Below are 15,720 nucleotides of genomic sequence, written 5' to 3'. Positions count from 1 at the left end.
GTGAACGCATTCAACAAATAATATGCGATTCAATACCATTTTCGAATACCGTCGAACAGTCAGTTAATTTATAATTGTTTGTTTTACCTTATGCTAAAAATAATATTAATTTAAAGAAAATAAACAATATTTTGTGTGACATGGTTAAAATATATCGAATTCCAAGGTTAATATGAGTGAAAAGGAAAATTTGCAAAAAGTACCTATTACATAATCAGCAGAAATGCGAGAGCGCCGTTATTAATTCTCATCGAATGATTGGTCGATCGTTTTGTTTCGATGTTCACTGGCGCACATTTAATTATCGAGTTAATGAATGCGCTCAGCGAAACGAAAAATTACCAGTAAACAACGAGACACTGCATCCTCGTCGATATTTGGAAGTCGATGATGGATGTCTATAATACACATTGCGAGAAGCAACCCACTGTACAAACATAATCATGTTAACACGAATATATACAGACAAACACTTATATGTCCATATAACGTTGGAATACTGGACGTCAGAATTCGAATCCCTCTCCGATTTATTGGTAATTCCCAGAGCAAATATCGTAATTGCATTGCGAAATCGTTGGGGGACCCTCTTCTTTGTTTGCATTATACTTTTCCACTCTTTTTTTTTGTTTATATTTCTATGTTCGTACATATGAAAAAAACAATTTAATTACAGAATTTTTTGTATCGATTTTCTATGAATCTATTGTTCTATTAATATTTCGAACATAGTCCGTTAGTGATCAAATCAAATTACAATTAATAAAAGATTACACTTCATTTATTTTTTACGTAACTGCAATAAAACAGCATTTTTATCTGAAGATTATGTTTTGAAAGACATTGATTAACTTCAATTATGTTGGTGATATTAGTAAGTATTACACACAATTACTAAATTTAATTGATACTATGCCAGAGTAAATAATGTATTTGAATTTGGTTCCTGTGTGGAATATGTTTATGATGTTCGATCGCAGTTAGCTATTGGTTCTCTCTTCAAAAAGGGTGTGTCAACTAGGCGATGAAAGAGAGAAGGATGAGAGGAACTAGAAACAGAGATATGAAAGAGCTGGTTAAACTCACGTTGAGGATGAAAACCCATGGAACAAGTACGGAGTAGCTGGCAAACTTTAGGCCATTTCACTTAGTAGATGGGTATGCAGGTCAACATACTGCATTCGCCCTTGGGTACACATTTCATGTAGGTTGGTACTCATGTCGAAGGCTAAGTGTATGATCAAACAGGAAGGCTATCACAGTTTGTTTGTCCCTAGATGTAGGATTCAAAGTTCTCTGTAGCGTATCTGCATTATTTGTTGACCCTAACAAGTTTGACAAGGGATAAATAAAATTAGTCTCTGATGCATGACACGTTTCAGTTATAAGCCTTCAGTGAAATCCATCTGAAATAATCTAGTTTGCTTAGAAAGTTTTTAGAGTTTACTACAAAGGAAAAATTATTTTGGCGATCAGCATTGATGTTTTTTTGAACATCTTTTAAAATGTGTAACGATTGCTCTCACCAATCTTAATTTTATATTTATTAATTGTCATTCGCAGTGGTCTTTTCTAATTAATTATATTTTACTTTTTATATTAATATTATTAGCGCGACTTATCAAGTGAGAAGTTGTAGATGGCGCATAATTCGCGCCTAGCAGACGACTTCGGTAAGTCCACTTTGACATTCTCATTTGGCTCAACAAACCGAGGGGCTTTTCACTTAAGATTCCGTTAGATTTATTTAAACATTGCTTGACAGATTTTTACGAAATCATGTTTAAAATCATGCGAAGTTGAGAGTTTTACCTATTGCGCACGCGTTCAGTGACAGACTTTGACGGACTCTGACGAAATCTAACATAATTGTAGTTTTGTTGATACAGAGTATGACAAGATCTGAACCAGAATTTTACGTTATTTTATGAGTGAATAGCCCCTCGCAACAAACGGTAGACTTGTTCATCACTTTTTGCATCTCTACCTGAGAAAACTTTGCTCGAATCTTTGAGCGCTATCGGTTAAGTCGAACCCCCTTTTTATAATCTCTATATTTTAAATCAAATCTAAACCCGGTTGCCACAAATGTGACTTTTCGCTTTTGGTGGTGGAAATAGATCCAGTCTCCGTATCGAGTCATCCACTACCGCATCATAGATCTGCGTAGGCATAGGCAGAAATTATACGACTATCGAGGTTGCAACATAACACCTGCGGACTATTGTTAAAGGACCACCTGCAGTTATTTGGTTTATCCAAGGTCGTAACAAGAAATATCGACGGGAAAAGGATATCAGAGAAATTACCGTTACCGCAAGAAGGACTAATTTGGAAATTATGTACCGTAAAAAAGACACAATATATTGTTTAAGGACGTTACATTAATTTTTTGATATTCGCAAATATTAAAACCGCTAGAGGTTTGGAATGTAGAGAATCAAAAACAAAAAGGATGATAAGATTGAAATCGGACGATAAACGTTCCCTTTATTGTGTCAGATCAATCTTCAGGTATTAGAACGTTATTTAACCGAGGACAACAGTCAAACTTAATAATTGGATGAGTTTGTGGTTAACAGCAATTTTAGTTTGTTATGATACTGCCATCAACCAGAGAACAAGATTCGAGTGCAATACGAGATGTATTTTACGATTAGCATTACTTTAGTTATGTGTCGTTATAAATAGTAACGATCACATATTTTGGTTAGGATTGATAAAAATCATAGTCACGATGGTAAAATACTTTCTTTTTGTTAGATCGAAAAAAATTTTACACTCGACTTAAGTATAGAAATATTATTTAATTTCCAACACTAAATCATCTATTACGGAACCGTATAATAAATCTTCTGCTGCTATTCGACTGTCACAAATACATCTACGTCTAAAAAATGATAAGTATCTATTGGAACTTATTTTTTCCAAATTTGCAACTTAAATAAATTTATTTGTAGGTACCGTTAGAAATTTATAAGACAAAAACAGTAATTCTGCGAAAACAGAATTTATTTACAACACATGGATGATGGCAATACAAAAGGTGTTCGACTCTGGGCGATTTGCCAATACAGAAGGGTTTCTCACGAATTTCGGATAAATTATATATCATATGAAAGTCTTTGCCAAGTTAGAAAAATTATTGTCATTTGTATTCTATATTCAAAACTAAAGAACAAATACCTTATTTATTTATAAATTAAATCAAATTTTCAACTTTCTAGTTATATTATAAAATTGTAAATTATTAAACAATTTTCTTAAATTATATCAAATGCGAGATTTACTAGTAAATTTTGAAATGGAAACCCATCAGTATAAGCTTTACACTGTCAGATTGCGTCTGATCAAATCCTGTCGTAACTACTGTGAGGTATTTCACACGCGCTTTCTTCAGTAGAAAATGCGTTTATAGTCAGCCATGCGGTGATTGATTCACTCAATGATTGCCTATAAACTTTTTCATCAGGGAAAAACGTATTTTACATTTTCGACACATATAGGAAAATATTTATAATAAAAAAAAGAAGAAATTCGGATAAGGATTTTTTAATAGTACAATTTTGAAAAATAATGTAGTGCAATATAAATAAATAAAATATGTAAAAAATTGCATTGGTAACGTATCCTAAATTTATCTTCTTCATTTTTGTCAGCATAGTAGAACTTGTAATTTAAAAATGATTAATCATTATTCGAGTTGTCGCTTGAGATTAGGAGTGAAAACTCTTGTCTTATAACAACTTAAATAGAGAGTGCTTTCGATGTGAATGGATTTACGGACATTTTTATGAATTAGTGTCAAAAAGCATTTCTCGCAGAAAAGAGAGAGTGAGAGAAAGATACTGGACTTAAGACGCTGGGAAACAAGATGCCCATTAAGCAGCGAGAAGGGACATTTATTTCACTTACACTCTGTGCGCGAGGGAGAAACGCCACACAATTTATCGTACTTACTAGCCCGATTCTTTACAGGCCGTAAACCCTCTCGTAGTTGTAGGAAACCTTCTACAACGTACTTGTACAGCATGGCATCGTTGTTGAGAGAGAAAAGTCAAACTCACCAAGCGCACTAATTGTACAACAATTGTAAACTTTACATTTATTTCTGTTTCATCTTCTGTAACTTAATTACTGCAAATAATATTACTTGTTTTAGACATAATTATACAAACTTTAGAAAAAGTTATTTTAAACATTATTTAGATTAGATTACATGTAGTTGTTTGAAATAAATATTAATTTAAACTTATTTAAAATGTATTTACGTCAAGGAATTATGGAGCAAGAGCAGAATTTTTTAATAATGTACAAAAATATTTTTAATTAATTTATTAATTTAATATCATTTGATTGTCCGGAGATGCAAAAGGCAAAAGGGTGGCTGGCCCCTTGCCGAATTAGTCTTCTTAGACTTCAGTCCAGGAAACTCCTTTAAGTTAGTTAGTCCAGGTCACCATCGAATCAACTTCGCGTCAGTCCAGGAATTGCCACCAAGTTAATTATTTGTGTACTGTCATTGAGTTTGTTCTTCGACTCCATTCCAAAAAATCTTTTCAAGTACCAAGTGCATTCTTCAAGTCTCGTCTTAGTCAAGTTCATTCAAGAAGATAATTTCTACTGCGAGGCACATTTCTAATTTTCTAAGGACTGCATTACCTCGACATAAACATCAAATATATAATTCGGCCACTCCTAGGCTGAGGGGTGTTTCATCTAATTTGCATCGACATCTGGACTCCAAACCTTTCACTTTGGCTGGCCCGAAAACAATTCAAGGATTTCAAATCTTGTCGCAATTTAAATTCTTGACTCATTCCACAAAGTTCTAACTTTGTTTCAGTGTGCCTGAAGACATCTGGATCTACTCTTTCTTTCTTATTCTAATTGTAAGGGATTCAAATAAAAACTTTAATAATTTAATTTCAATTTAACAGTTACTCTTTCTTCAAACCTTTCCCTTAATATCAAAGCCTTTCGCTCTGTGAATAAATCAGGTTTGAATCACCAATGCCGGAAAATTTAAATACATCCTAATTTAGAATATGTTGGTTTCGTTCTGAGACATAACATTTGTAACGCTGTAAAGTTTAAAATTCCTGAAATTTCTGGACCATGCCCATGATGCGGACGTGAAACCCCCTTTTCATTATTAATAATATTGTTAAACTATAAAAGGGGTTATTATAATTAATGTAATTAGAGAATACGCACATAAAGTCAAAATACAATTATTTTGATGTGTCAAAAAGTTCGAGAGCACATCCTGGCAACAGTAGTAATTAAGAATAATTTCTGCTTTATTTTATTGTTCTGTTTAAGCTCGTTGAACGCAGTTTTCAATAGCGCGAGTTTAACCAATCACTAAAATTCTCCTAGTTTCGGAGTAAAAAGGGCTTGGAACACAACTTGAGGGCGTTAATATCTTGTTAACAATTTAAAAGGATATCAACTTTAACGGTTCGCTTTCAAGCATTTATTGCATCAAAGTTTTTATATTTTTGTTACCCTTTAGGATTCAAATGGCAGAATTCTGAAATATAAAAATTATTACAACTAAGTTAATTTATAATTGAAATTATTTGAGGAACGACATATTATTGTAATTTTGTGTCGCTTTATGAGTAGGAAATTCAATGACAAGTGGATGGGATGCAAAACGTTGAATATAGAACATTCGGGTTTCCGGGCTTTTCAGCATTAAACAATAACGGAATCCATAGTGTGAATCTACAGGCACCACGATCATATTATCAAGTTGCTTGATTTTCAACAAAGACTGCTACCTGCATCATCTTACAGTAGCAACATTATGTCAATTTCCGATCAGATGACAATATTTCATCTACAGATATCTACTCCATAGAATATTATCTTCTCCATATTGAATAGAAATACGTTTTATCCCATAGATATCATCAAAAAGACTCACAATAAAAATCTACTTCGGAGTAGATTCTATACCTTTTGATGAATTCTCGGTTAGGGTTTTCACAGATTTTTTTTAGATTTTAATATTCCGCGTCTGGAATGCATATCATGCGGTGCTCCTTACCTTACTATTCTTTTAATAGTTAATCAATTCTGAGCATAAACGAATATTTGCAAAATTAAAAATGAAATTAAAACGGAAATTTAAAATTCAGATTTGGTGAGATACAGTTTTCTCTAACAAGAAAGCTTTTTCATTTTATCTGAAATTTAGATGTTGCGGAATATTTCGTGATTTCGGGAAAATAAATTTCCAAGGAAATATTAATAAAACAAAGAATGAGCTCTTGCTCCTAATTCACAAAAAGGCTTTTGAAAATAAATTGTGTTTTTATAATATGGAAAATTGGGTCGGTAGAGGAGCCAAAATGGTAAGTTTCTGGGTCATAAAGTTGTTGAGAACGCCAGAGGGAGCATTCGACCGTGTATAGTGAATATAAAGCTAAATAAAATACCATCCGACAGTCAGTCCATAAAGAAGAAGCTAGTAAAAGCAGTAGGATAAAAATCTCAAAAGTAATACCTTATTTATTACATCGACCTAAAAACTTTTGCCCTTTCAACATTTTATTTTTATTCTCTCTCTCTCTCTCTGGTCTTTTTTTATTTTTATATTCACAAGTTTTGAAATCTTGTAAATTTATTATTTCTATGTTATACAGAACATTAAAATGTAATCATAATATTTTTCCCTCTTTCACATTTATATTTCTCATTAAAATTATTGCATTTCTATTTTATTGTACATTCAATTTGGAGAATCTCAAAAATGTGGAAATTGTTTCGATATAACAAGGACTTCTGAATTCCTAAAATGTCAGGCGAATCGTTTGACTATTGGAATCCGGGCAATTCATGTTTTCATGCAGCAATGGTCACTGATAACATTCCACATGCTTTTACAGCTTTTTAAAGAGAGAATTTTAGAGATTTTTTTTAAAGTTGTATTTTCGATGTACCAATTTAGCTGTTGTAAAATTACGATTTGTTAAATCGGTATTTTATTATTATTATAATAACTTTCATTGTAATTAAGTTTATACATAAGTTTCTATTTGATATTTAAATATGTGAAAATTTAATGGTTTTATTTGATTTTTATGTTTTCAGGTCCTGTCACTTCTGCCAACTTAATAGAAGCGAATATACGTGAGGAAGAAACTAGACTCGAAGTTGAGAGACTTACAGCAGAAATTCGAACCCTAAAACTGCAGATTTTGCAACTTACTGGTAAAGATATATTTTATAATTGTAATATTATATATATATTTGTAATATTCGAGAGATCAAAACTATTATTAGTGTGAGATAAGTTTGCCTACCTTGTCAATGAACCTGAGTTCATTGACATCACATTTAATAGGAATGGTATTCATCTATAAATATTATATCAAATTCAATATTGGTTTCCTCCTTCCATTTGGTTTTACTTTTTGGGAAATTATCTATCCGATAGATTTAAATCAGTTAAAATTAAACATGATTATTCTGATCCACTTTTATCTACTTCTAGTTTCTTCCAAAAATTGGTTTCTTTTCCAATAAATATTCTCTCCCAACAATTATTAGTAGATTCATTGACTTATCCTCATCCCAAACTAGGTTCAATTCTTAAACTAATTTAAAGCAAGGGACATTAATTTTTTTTGAGGTTTTAGTTCTCGACATGACACTTGTATAAAATAAATATTTCATTTGTATGCTACAAAATTGTGTAACCTTTAGTTTCGAGGATTTATTAGTATGTTATTCATCATATACTATTGTCACACATTACTTTTTTTAATAATTCCTGTAATCGAATTCAATTAACACTAATTTTACCCTGTGGTCTATTTGTGGATAACTTAATTTTCAGTTCAAAAAAACTACGTATTTCTGAGGTCAATGAAAACCGTTTTTTCCGCCTCAACTTTCGAGATTAGTAAGCGATCTGTATAGATAAGTCAAGCACGAGGGATTTGTAATTACAGAGTCGGTCCTTCCATTGGTCGATCGATCTTCCTTAATGTCATTTACTCATGCCCAGATAAATCTTCTTCTCTGGGATCAAGGCCGACGTGGTTTCCGGCTGGAGTTACCTAGGCGCAGAAATTACCCTTTCAGTTATTAAGACGCATTGCTTTTTGACCTTCTTGTTTTTCATTACTTTCATTACTTGAAATTTAAATAAATTATTTATGAGGAACAACATTTACGTGAATTCTGCGGTAAATTTATCCGAGAAAATTAAAATTATACTTTAAAAAAGGAAATCTAATAGGATAAGGGAAATGACCTTGAATTTGTAGGCAGCGTCCCTAAAAATCTCTAAAAACATGTTTGGTATTTAAACATTATCCTCCCCCTTTCTGGGAGTGTTACAGAGCTGAAAAAAATTTTGAAACAGTTTAAAGATTAGATTGATACTTAAATTACACGACATCAAGTTGAGTTCAGTCCTAAGACCATCACCCACCAACTTTGTGGCTTTTCGAGGACTTCATTCAGTAACTGCCGGATTTTATCTTCCTAAGTAAGGCAACCGAAATCGCGGATCTCGAGAGTTACTTTTCTATCGACCTCCTACACTTTAAGAATACTTCCCATCCACTCTGGATCCCTCTGCGTTTAATGCCTACTTGTTCGAGTAATCTCCAATTTAATAAGGTGGTCTTCCTTCTTAGAATTAAAGTTTGTAGACACATCAAACAACTAGGAAGCGTTAAAAAATCTCAATTGAAAAATATTAAATACGTTTACTTAACGATTAATTAATTATAAAATTTAATTTCGACAGTAAACAAAAATTAATAATTCAACAATCTTTATACAACCTTAAGTAAAATTCACTGAAGACGTTATTTTAAATCCAATTTCAAGTTTTAATTCAACTCATAGTTAAAGACTCAACTACGAACTTGAATCTAATATCGTTATATCGTTATAAAATCATTTACTTAATGGTACTTTCTCGTGCAAATGATATAGCTTCTTTGTCTGCTTCTATAGAATTTAAAAAAAATTATTTTTTATTTAATGAAAATTAAAATAGGGACTACAATCGTTTTATGATGGTAATATTGAGCAATGATATTAACGACAATTGTCACGTTAATTACCTAACACATTTTTCATTAAATGAACATAATGGCGCATGAACAAAATATTTCATTTATCATTCTCTTTGATTATTTCCATTATCAGGAAACGGTAAATTAATTCTCGAGTACTTTTTTTTTAGTCATCCTTTCAAATGCATTCTTGCAGAAGAGAACAAAGAACATAAATGTTTGATAACGCAAAAAAGAAAATTGCTGAAACGGTTCAAACTGTGCAGAAAGGCCATTATCACAAGGTGTAAGCGGGGAAAAAGGGAAGGGAAAAAAGAAAGTAGAAATGTAAAGAGAGGTGGGGTTAAAATTTATGTCAGTACGTTACTTGTTGGAGTGCCCTTTGAAAGTGGAAGTTTTTATTTGTTTGAAGATTCCTTGGAAGTTTAGTGTGCTTTAAAAACCTCTCTTGCTCTACCTGTACACATCGATCGATAAGATTTTAAGAGGAGAAAATAAAGATGCGCAATACAAAGTTATAAAACCAGCGATTAATGTACTGATGGTGATTTAAAAGAAGCCAAATTCGGTTAATTTGAAATACTACTACTTCAAATATTTAACGTTCATTATTTTACAATTTACAGTAGCTTTTAACAACTTAATTAGTATTGTTTGCTTTACTTTTCGAAATGATATTAAGTATTTAATTTTGTGCGTGGGGACTTACAACAATTAAATTACTATCAAACACCTGAGACGACGAATGATTGAATTGAAGCAGAGAGGTTTCTCTTCAATATTGTTATCGACTTACGTGTCTTGAACTTAGATTCACTGGAACAAATATTAGTTTATTCTTCGGTCAATTCAGGGCACAACCAAAAATAAACTCGTAACATAATTCAATAGTTTAATTAAACAAAGTGGAGCCTAATTTAATGAGGCGGCATCAATGCACCTCTTCATAGTCGGGTGAACTTCACAAAATGCACACCTATCCGCGATCAGGCGTGACAAATACAATTTTTGTCAGACCTTTGGTTCTTCAATTCATCTTTTTCTGCTCGGGTCAGGTCTTCTAGGCAATGACCTCTTCCCGTCAGGTCTCAATCGTCACTGACTTGAACACTTGATCCCTTCTCCTTGCTCCGTCCCTCTCCCTCCCTTTTTCTTCTCACTTAAATTTCAATTTTCCTTGTTCTCATCGACAACAAATATAAGGGACTTGAAAAGAAACAGGACAAACCGATGATAAGAAAGAGCAGGGCATAAACCTATATTTCCAATCTTTCCACGTCTTTTTGGATGGTGACAACAACGTTTGTTCGATCCTAGGATCATCATCTTCCTGCTTTGCTCTTAATTGAGAAAGAACTTGTCCAGGGCTTTTTGGAGTCCTTCAATTTGTCTACCCCTTACCAAACTTTTCAATGATTTTAGACATCGTTGGTGAAATTCTCATTATTTGTAGAGCCTTCTTGGGCCTTGTTTCCCACCACTCGTGTTTTTAATTATGCTAATTTAAAAAATGTATCAATTAGACAAAATTCTGAAATCGTTAAATTAATTTATTTCGAAACAGAGTAATGAATTTATAGATTAAATAAGAGTTAACCTAGTAGGAATTTTCATGTTTTAGGTGGACCACCCGGACACAGTGAAACATCATCTTTAATAAACGCTAGCGATGTGGGTGATTGTTTGGCGGCACGTCGACAAGTTGAATTTGCAGAGATCACTCAGGGTCTTCCATTGAACAACGAATATGAGTTAATAGCATTTAATCATTTTACATTCTCAAGACTTTATCCAGTGGACCTAGGACTGGGTAAGCGTGTCGTTGAAAAGCCAATTGGATTTAAGAGAAAGGATTTACTTGAGGCCCTAACTAAAGCAATGGAAGCCTTAAATAAGAATGTATCGTCGCTTTCCTTAAGGTATACATTGGAAGACTTCTTGGAGGGTCTGTACAGAATAGAGCCAACAACTGGAACACAATATGAAATGTACTTTAGAACAAAGAACTTAAATAAAAGTGCTGCACAAGTGACGCATTCAGGATATACTAAAATTACCTTAATGAGGCCTTACGCTCCTATTCAATTTGTCTCAACTAAGAGGCAACATGCAAAGGAAAAGGAATTAATTCATATAATCCTACCCCTTTCTGGTCGTACAAGTACATTTCAGAGCTTTATGGACAAGTTCGTTAAAATTGGTCTTAAGAATGATAGAAGAGTACATTTAACGGTTGTTTATTTTGGAACTGAGGGATTGTCAGAAGCTAGAGCTATTATGTCAAGGTAGTGCAACAGAAAACGATTTATCAGTTTCTGTCAATTACAAATTTTGTTGGTAGTCCTAAATATTTTTCTTCATCTCCTAGCTGAAGGTGGTATTAAATATGTTAATGTTAACTTTTCGGCGATGATCCTGGGTACTTAAGAGATAGATATAATTCGATTAACTAATTTTGTGTCTTTTCTCTACACTTAAATTAATTTACGAAAAGTATTGGCTAAATATATTTGGCAGCAGGAGAAAGAGAGTTTACTTTAAAAATCCTATTTTTTAAAAACAAAAATTAGTTAGTAAACAAAATTTAGACTAGGGATGAAGAAATATTCAACTCTTGACTAATATATGTTAATAACGATTGCATTTTTTATATGTCTAGAATTTTAATGACTCGTGGTAGTGGTGGAACAAATCAAAATTTGCGACTTCTTGCTTTAAATGAAACTTTCTCAAGAGGCAAAGGTTTAAGAGTTGGCGCTGAAAGAACCTGGGAAGGAGAGGGAGATGTTCTTTTATTCATGTGTGACGTCGACGTTGTCTTTAGTGCCAGATTTCTAGACAGGTGAGCTCTTAAAATGTAATTGAAAATAACTTTAAAGTATAACCTGATTATGAAAAGTTTTTAACAAATCGATTTGTGCATATTTTTATCTATAATAATTATTAAATTATTAAATTTTTTTTTTTTTATAAAAAAAAATTTTTTCTATTAAATATAATATTCTGCTTCTTATATTCCCTTAAGTAGTTAATTAATGAGAATGGTTCAATTTGCGAAATTGCGAATAATGGTATTCTGAATTTAAACTTTAAATCGATCGATAATTGAGTGAAATTTGAAACTTGTCCTATCATAGGTGTCGATGGAATACATCTCCTGGTCGAAAGGTCTATTATCCTATTGTCTTCAGTCTATATAATCCTCACGTTGTGTACACACTTCAGGGTCGCGAAGTGCCGCCTGAAACTGATCAATTGGTTATATCAAGAGACACTGGATTTTGGAGAGATTTCGGATACGGAATGACGTGCCAATACAGGTTACATTAGCCATTAAACCTTGTGATAAATTTATATTTTGACTCAACAATTTTCACACTAGTGTTATATAATAAAAACTTGTTTAATATAAATTTAAATTATTATTTAAATTCATATTTAGTTTTTAATCTTGACGTGTTAATTCGTACTTTAAAAACTCTTTTAAATTCTTTTCAAAAGAAAACTTAATTTTTCTTTTTCTCGACCTTGGGTTTGAATCTTTTTTTTATGCAAGACCTGTAATAATATTTGCAGATCTGATTTTCTGAGGGTAAGAGGATTTGACGAGGATATTGTTGGATGGGGTGGGGAAGACGTCACTTTATATCGAAAATATGTCAAGAGCAATATCAAGGTCATCAGGGCTACGGATCCGGGGATTTTTCATATTTGGCATCCAAAGGTAATTTTGAAATAAGTAGAAGATTCCATCCTTGGAAGAAAATAATTAAATGATGAATTTATTTTGCTTATTAGAGGGCAATAAATTTTATTTAAGGGGTTACGCCACCCTGAAAGCATGAAAATCGGATGGATTTTTAGAAATTTTTTTGACGAAACTATTTGAGGTAGGAATTTTTTACATTTATTGTTAATTTAATACATATCTTAAGCTTTATAAATATTAAAAAAAGTTGTTTTTAAATAAAAATGGCGGAGATATAAGCATTGGCGTGGATCAGTTTTTCCGGAGCAGTCCTTGAAGGTGTACATGATTGGAATTTCAATTTTTGTCTGAAAGAAGTAAACAAATATTTTTCTTAAAAAGTGATAAATTTTGAACAGAGTGACGAAGCTATTTTCAAAAAAAATTTACGCAAATGGAAGCACTTTAAAAATTGACTTCGTGTTTTGGGCTAAAAATACTGTATAAAAAAATTGGATAAACATTTTTCAAATTATTCAATCGAAACAATCCCACGTCACTCTGTGGAAAATCTATTTAGGAAGGTGTATCTTAATTTTCAAGTCAATCGGTTGAATAGTTTTTGAGTTATCATGTACACCGCCTCGGAAAATGTGGTTATTCGAGAAAAACGCAAAAGAAAAAAAATGTACTTTAGTGTATTATAACTTGAAATTTTGTCAACTTACTAATTAATCAGCAATTCCTGAGCCATAATACTCTTCTCCTAGAATGGAAAGAATGTCGTCCGATTCCTTTTGTTGAGCTCTTTTTAATTTTCTGGCCCCCTTTGTCGTCTTCTGCGTTCTCAGGTTGGCGATGGATACTCAGCGTTGGTCAACTTCTTCGCACATTCGCTGTGCATTTGGTCCAAATTTTAAATTTAATACTTCTACTTATATACTTTCTATCCGGGCACACAATTTTTGACATTTTTATTTAATATTAAAATTTACGTATACAACTCAACAATCTTTACTCTGCCTCTGTAGCTCGGAGCCAAGGAATGACAAGTTTCGTAAGGTGCAAAATACTTTTAGAAACTAGATTCTATTACAGTGGAAGGGATACAATAAATAGGACCCTTCGCAAATCATGACAGGGCCCCTTAGACCATTTACAAGTGGAAAGTAGTTAAGAAGGCGCCAAACGGCTTCCAGCAGCTCTCGGCGCGCTGACTTCTAATGAACATTACTTTCGTAATTATTGAGACATTCTCTTCGGAGACATCTCAAAATACTCGTTAGAATATAGACTTTGAAATTAAGCAAGAAAAAAATTAAATATTTTGAAAATTTCAGGGTGGCGTAACCCCTTAAATATAAAATGTTTCTTCGCGGTCCGTGTACTAAATATTTCTTTTTAACAAATTAATTTTAGGTATGCTCTGGTGGACCTGGTCAACGATTATCAACAGATCAATATCGAGCATGTATTCGTTCTCGAGCGTTAAATGAGGCCTCACACGCTCAACTGGGCTTCCTAGCATTTCGCGAAGACATTGCCAGTCAATCTCTAAATCTAAAATCATCTTCGCCGAAGAAAAAGAAGCCTCCATTAAAAAAGGAGAAGAAAAAATTGCCAAAGCAACAGACCAAAACGCAAGCTCAAGTTAAAGAGAAAATCGTAGGTAGGACATCAAAGGATCAAACTTGATCCCCTAATACTGATCGTCAGGAATTTTGACTGTAAATATTCTGTATAAAGAAAAAGAAAAAAAAATCCTTAAAGGCTGCAAAGTGTTATCTTTATTCGAAGGTTATTTTCAAGGAATATATCAATTCCGAAAGTTGAGGAAAAACCTAATAGAACCTTTATAAAAAACAACAACAGTTCAAGGGAGTATTTTACGTTTGTGGATGATGAAAAAAAAAATTCTAGTCGTTTGTAAGAAGTTACCGAATTTTTTTTTCTATTACTAAACGAAAATTAAAACATAAGAAAAGAAATAAAATTTTCCAAAATGATTAAAAATGTATTAAGACCGTGTCAAATCCTGTGCCTTGAGTTTTAGTAATTTAGTTTATAACTAGAAATATTTATTTCAAAATTTAATATTTTTTTATTTGTAATAGCTAATTTTTACTTTAATTTAATAGGTACAAAAAATATTAAACTCAACGAAGATATCTTGTTCCTAGGACACGGTCTTAATTCCAATATTAATTAAATGAAAAAAGAAAACTTGTATCTAGAAGAATTCAGATTTTAATTTTTTTTAATTTCACTTTTCCGAAATTAAAAAATTTCTATTTTTATAATTATTATGTATATTTGTAATAAATATTTATTGTCATTTTTATCATAATTATTATTGTTAATAGTAATGTTACTGTTACTAATTTTATTATTGTTGAATATTTTTTTCGTATCGAAAAATAGGAAAATTTGCAATAAGAATTTTAATAAATTAATTTATAAAAAAATCTTTTTTTAATTTTTTTCTATAGTTAAAGTTATCAGAAATATTTTATTGTGATAATGTGCTGTGAGAAGTTTAATATATACATAAAAAAAGTGTTGATTTTCTACAATGATAAAATATTTCGGTAAAATGAAACGAGAAATATTGTCAGGAAAAAATGAAAATCGATTGCTCCTTGGAATTGTTAAAGTGATTTCCTTCTACAATTTTGTGGAAGGACCATGTATTTATATTAAGGCAATTTTTATGACAATTTCTACAGCGAAATTCGTTTTATCGAATAAAATAAAAAAAAAATAAAATAAAAATTGGATTTTTACGCAAAATCATGAGATGAATGTTCTCAAGGTCAATTAGAAAAATGCAATAGTCGACTCAGTGATGATAATCTATCAAAAATAAATCATTTTTTCACACAAAATTCACACTTTTTTAATATTTTTTTATACTTAATATTTTTAACTTTTTTACTTACAGAAATATTTCTAAAAAAAAATATTTCCTTTTTTACTTAAACAGAA

General features: G+C 31.8%; 1 protein-coding gene across 5 annotated transcripts in view; it reads left to right on the top strand.

The window, feature by feature from the left end:
• The window catches only part of LOC122498055 (chondroitin sulfate N-acetylgalactosaminyltransferase 1), an 85,410-nt gene extending 70,402 nt beyond the window's left edge, over window positions 1–15,008 (top strand). For 3 of the 5 annotated variants that reach the window (XM_043605584.1, XM_043605583.1, XM_043605582.1), the window contains 6 exons: window positions 7,105–7,224; window positions 10,669–11,332; window positions 11,707–11,889; window positions 12,185–12,367; window positions 12,624–12,771; window positions 14,155–15,008. In XM_043605584.1, the coding sequence (XP_043461519.1) occupies window positions 7,105–7,224; window positions 10,669–11,332; window positions 11,707–11,889; window positions 12,185–12,367; window positions 12,624–12,771; window positions 14,155–14,430 (1,574 nt within the window). In that variant the 3' untranslated portion in view covers window positions 14,431–15,008. The remainder of the gene's footprint in view (window positions 1–7,104; window positions 7,225–10,668; window positions 11,333–11,706; window positions 11,890–12,184; window positions 12,368–12,623; window positions 12,772–14,154) is intronic. The other 2 variants (XM_043605586.1, XM_043605585.1) reach the window with 1 other exon arrangement.
• Window positions 15,009–15,720: the final 712 nt, after the last annotated feature.

Source organism: Leptopilina heterotoma, unplaced genomic scaffold (assembly GCF_015476425.1).
Source record: "Leptopilina heterotoma isolate Lh14 unplaced genomic scaffold, ASM1547642v1 Lhet_141, whole genome shotgun sequence".
Lineage (NCBI taxonomy): Eukaryota > Metazoa > Arthropoda > Insecta > Hymenoptera > Figitidae > Leptopilina > Leptopilina heterotoma.
Note: the sequence above shows the minus strand (reverse complement) of the source record. Positions and strands in the feature narration are given on the sequence as shown.